Raw genomic sequence first — 3709 nt, 5'->3', positions numbered from 1 at the left:
AATGTTTGTTGGGGCTGGGGAAATGGTTGTTGTGGTTGCTGGGTCTGGGGAAATTGTTGTTGTGGTTGATGGGGGTATGTTTGTTGGGGTTGGGGAAATGTTTGTTGTGGTTGATGGTGGAACGTTTGATGGGGTTGGGGAATAGTTTGTTGTGGTTGCTGGCAGAATGGTTGTTGGGGCTGGGGGAATGGTTGTTGTTGTGGCCAATGTACTTGGTAGCCGGGGTCGACTTGCATATTGGCGGTGGCGATGGTTGTTGCCATCGCAAGGATTGTTACGATGAGTAAGGTCTTCATGGTGGATTTGCGTTAGGTACTACTTACTTGGATTTGATTCTTGTGCTCTAGTTATGTGAAGGATGGATGATGGTATGGAGTGTACATATTACAGGCTTTTATAGCTATCATGGTTAGGTTTCTTTTCATTATTGCTTTCACTTTTTAAAGTGATTCGATGCTTATCAAACTAATTATTTGGTGTGTTCTGTTTGGTGGCACTACATACAAACGTACTTTTGGAGTGGTCAGTAAAGTTGCCTTTTTATTGTACATATCATCTAAGAGTGGCGAAAACTATATAATTGGCACTGACTCATCTTATCGACTTTACAAGTCAAACAATTATCTGGATTGCATTCCTTTTGGATCTAAGTTTATCATGTTGTACAAGTTGTTAGGCATAAACCAAATCTTCATAGCTTGCGGGGGACTAAATTTGTATCCTTGTGCATGTTGTTAAAGATAGATCAGGCTATTCTAATGTTCATTCTGGACTTTTATTCTTTTTTAAACTAGCTTGCAGTGTTGTATAGTATGATGGTAAGATGAACAAGCTAATAAGACTCGTCAGATTCTTCTTTTATGTCAAGGGTAGTAATGTTGTACACGAATCAATACATGACCCATCATATTTCCTTTTTATGTCAATGGTTGTAATTATGTGCAAGTTATTAATTAATATTGGACAAGTACTAGCTTTACATGTCTTAATTGATTCACTCTTTAGTACATTTGAAGGTTTGTTCTCGCTTTAATTGATTAATTTATTGAACTAAGTTTGCATGTATTATTTGTAACATTTGATGCATTTAGTCGAAGTTGTCCATGACAACCGTGATTACTAAGATTTCTGAGAATGATTTCAAGCATTTAAAAAATAAATAGTGGCATATTTGTATCCTTAGGGCATTTCTAACCGATCCTTTTAAAATAACATAGGATTCGGCAGAGTAAACCTTTAGTGGAGTATTTTTACTCCATTAACTTTTGGTCGGACCTAGCCGAACTCTGAAATCTAATAGGGTAACAACCAAATTTGCATAAGTTAAAACTACATTCAATTGAAACAACTAAAGTTTTACACATTTGTCTTGACATCCCACGGGACGACCGAAATTCAATTTAAACAACCTAAACCTAAACCTAAACTTATAATTAAAACTAAACTTGAAATTAAGCTAAACTACTCTTCATCATCATCACATGGTAGAGGTCGAGCCAATCTTGGCTTGACATTCTAGCGACCATTGGGTCCGGGTTAGTGCCGTCGTCATCAGAGTTGGGTAAGATGCCTCTCCATTCGTCGGCATTGAACTCGTTCTCGTCCTTTCCACCTTCATCGCCGCCTTCCACCTCGTCGTCGGAGATGACGATGACCTCCCCGTTGATTGCCTGCTCCGCCTCCACGAGCTTGGGGCACTGGCGATGGAGGTCTACCATGTACTCCTCATCGGTGGGCTCCACCGCGATGTGCAACCTCGCCTCCCAGTCCTCCCAAGCCGTCGCCGCATCCACCACCCGCGGTGGCAGTGAGTCGAGGTGGGAGGGTGCCGTCCCCCACGGGAAGTTGAGTTGCGTGTCCGCCACCCCCGATGGGTCCCCAATGGGAAGTTGAGCTGCGCGTCCGCACCGTGGAACCAGGCCTGCCACCGGTCATATTCCAGGGCGGCGAGCTTCGTCATGTGTAACGACTCGATCCACTTCTTCTTTTGGGTCTCCTGGTCGGTGATCTCTGCCACCCATGTCCCCCACGTTCGCTGGCGGACGCCGAGGTATTTCCTCTCCGGCTGTTGCGGCGGATTGAGGTCCGGTAAGTCGGAGATGCAGGCGGGGGCCGCATCGGCGGGGCAGCGGCGGTTCGAAGACGCGCGGCAGGCATGGCAGCGTGGATCCGCGCTACGGATTGGCAGCGGGGAGCGCCGGCCATGCAATCCCGTCATTGGGAGCAGGGCCTGCCCTGGCGTATGGCCAGAGGGGCGACCGCCCAGGGCCCAGGCCTGGGGAGCGCCCCTAATCTGGTCTGCGTGTATACTTAGTATTGTCCAGCAGAAAAATATATAGGGAAAAAATTAGGAGGGAAACGAATAGATGGGCTATGGCCAATTGACGTGGCTGGTTACGGCCGCACATAGAGATCAATTACCTGAGGCTGGCCATAGTAGGGGTAACATAAGTAGTATCATGCACTTGAGACTCGCAAACTTGCTTATGTGGCAGGCAATTAAAGAAGAGAGATGGTTATAGTAACATGGGTAGATACCGTAACATAATAAATGTGATGTTACTATGTGTCATGCATGGCAATAAATGAGATCATCTATGATACTAATCTATGATAGTATGCACTATGAATACATGATACTAGTGTATGATACTCCCCATTATGACCAGCCCGATCGTTTGGATAGACTTAAAAAAAACTAATCATTTGGATTAGGCTAAAAAACACCCGATCGCTTGGTTTACCCCTCATATAAAAAACTTGATAGCTCAACTAAAAAAAAACCTGATAGCTTCGTCTCTTCCTCGACCACGAACCACTCGGGCATGCTTTCTCTTGCTGCCGCCGCGCGCGGCAGCCTAGTCGCTGGTGTTGCGCCGTGCGCCGTGCGCCCATGTCGGCGACCCGGCTGCCGCAGTTGTGCGCCACCCGTGGCCGGTTGGCCCTCACGCCCAACCATCCACGAGACCATTATCCAGTCTTTCGTAAATACCTAACGAGATTAGGGTTTAGATGTACAAATTTCTAGTTCTTCCTATTCTCGTTTCTTCATAAATTTAGGACATAGCATGCCTTACAATGTTAAATAAAAAGAAGTATTTGCTGGGTACTTTACATCTTCAAGCAATGTCTATGTATCACACATACACACACACAACCTAGGGGCCATGTCGTCAGGTTCGCCCTAGGGCCTTCCAAAACATAGGGCCGGCCCTGATTGGGAGGAGGGGGAGTCGGCGGCGAGGATGGGGGAGGAGGAGAGGTAGAGGAGGCGGCTAGAGGGCTGAGGAAGTTTAACTCCACTAGCACCGATTGGGGATCGGCAAGGTCCCGATTAGAGGAGTAAAACTTGGTTTTTAGTTCTCCAACTGGTTATAGTGGATTCGTTAGAAATGCCCTTAGATCGTTAAAAGCATCTATTTATTACACTATCTACTAACATACCTTTAATCTACGCAGACTTGTCAAGAAGTCCTTTGTTGGCGTGTTTATCCACCTGAACGGAAGCCCGTCAAGTTCTAGTGTTGCAAAAGGAAGCAAGAAGAGGTGGCAAAATTGCTCAACAAGTCAATCTTGTTCTTTGTTTATTAATACCCTAGAACTAACGGTTGACTCCTGATCTCTTGTGAGCATATATAGTTTTCCAAAATAAAAAAGTAAAGTGCATTCTAGTTTTAATATGTTACAAATGGTTCACATTTTTATCCAC

The 3709-nt window shown here is 45.2% G+C and overlaps 1 protein-coding gene across 2 annotated transcripts in view; it reads right to left on the bottom strand.

Moving 5' to 3' along the window:
• LOC123179792 (gamma-gliadin-like) overlaps positions 1–377 on the bottom strand; it is a 1485-nt gene extending 1108 nt beyond the window's left edge. Inside the window, exon 1 of one of the 2 annotated variants that reach the window (XM_044591674.1) lies at positions 5–377. In XM_044591674.1, the coding sequence (XP_044447609.1) occupies positions 5–296 (292 nt within the window). In that variant the 5' untranslated portion in view covers positions 297–377. The remainder of the gene's footprint in view (positions 1–4) is intronic. The other variant, XM_044591675.1, reaches the window with a different exon arrangement.
• Between the last annotated feature and the right edge of the window lie 3332 nt (positions 378–3709).

This window comes from Triticum aestivum, chromosome 1D, assembly GCF_018294505.1.
Source record: "Triticum aestivum cultivar Chinese Spring chromosome 1D, IWGSC CS RefSeq v2.1, whole genome shotgun sequence".
Lineage (NCBI taxonomy): Eukaryota > Viridiplantae > Streptophyta > Magnoliopsida > Poales > Poaceae > Triticum > Triticum aestivum.
Note: the sequence above shows the minus strand (reverse complement) of the source record. Positions and strands in the feature narration are given on the sequence as shown.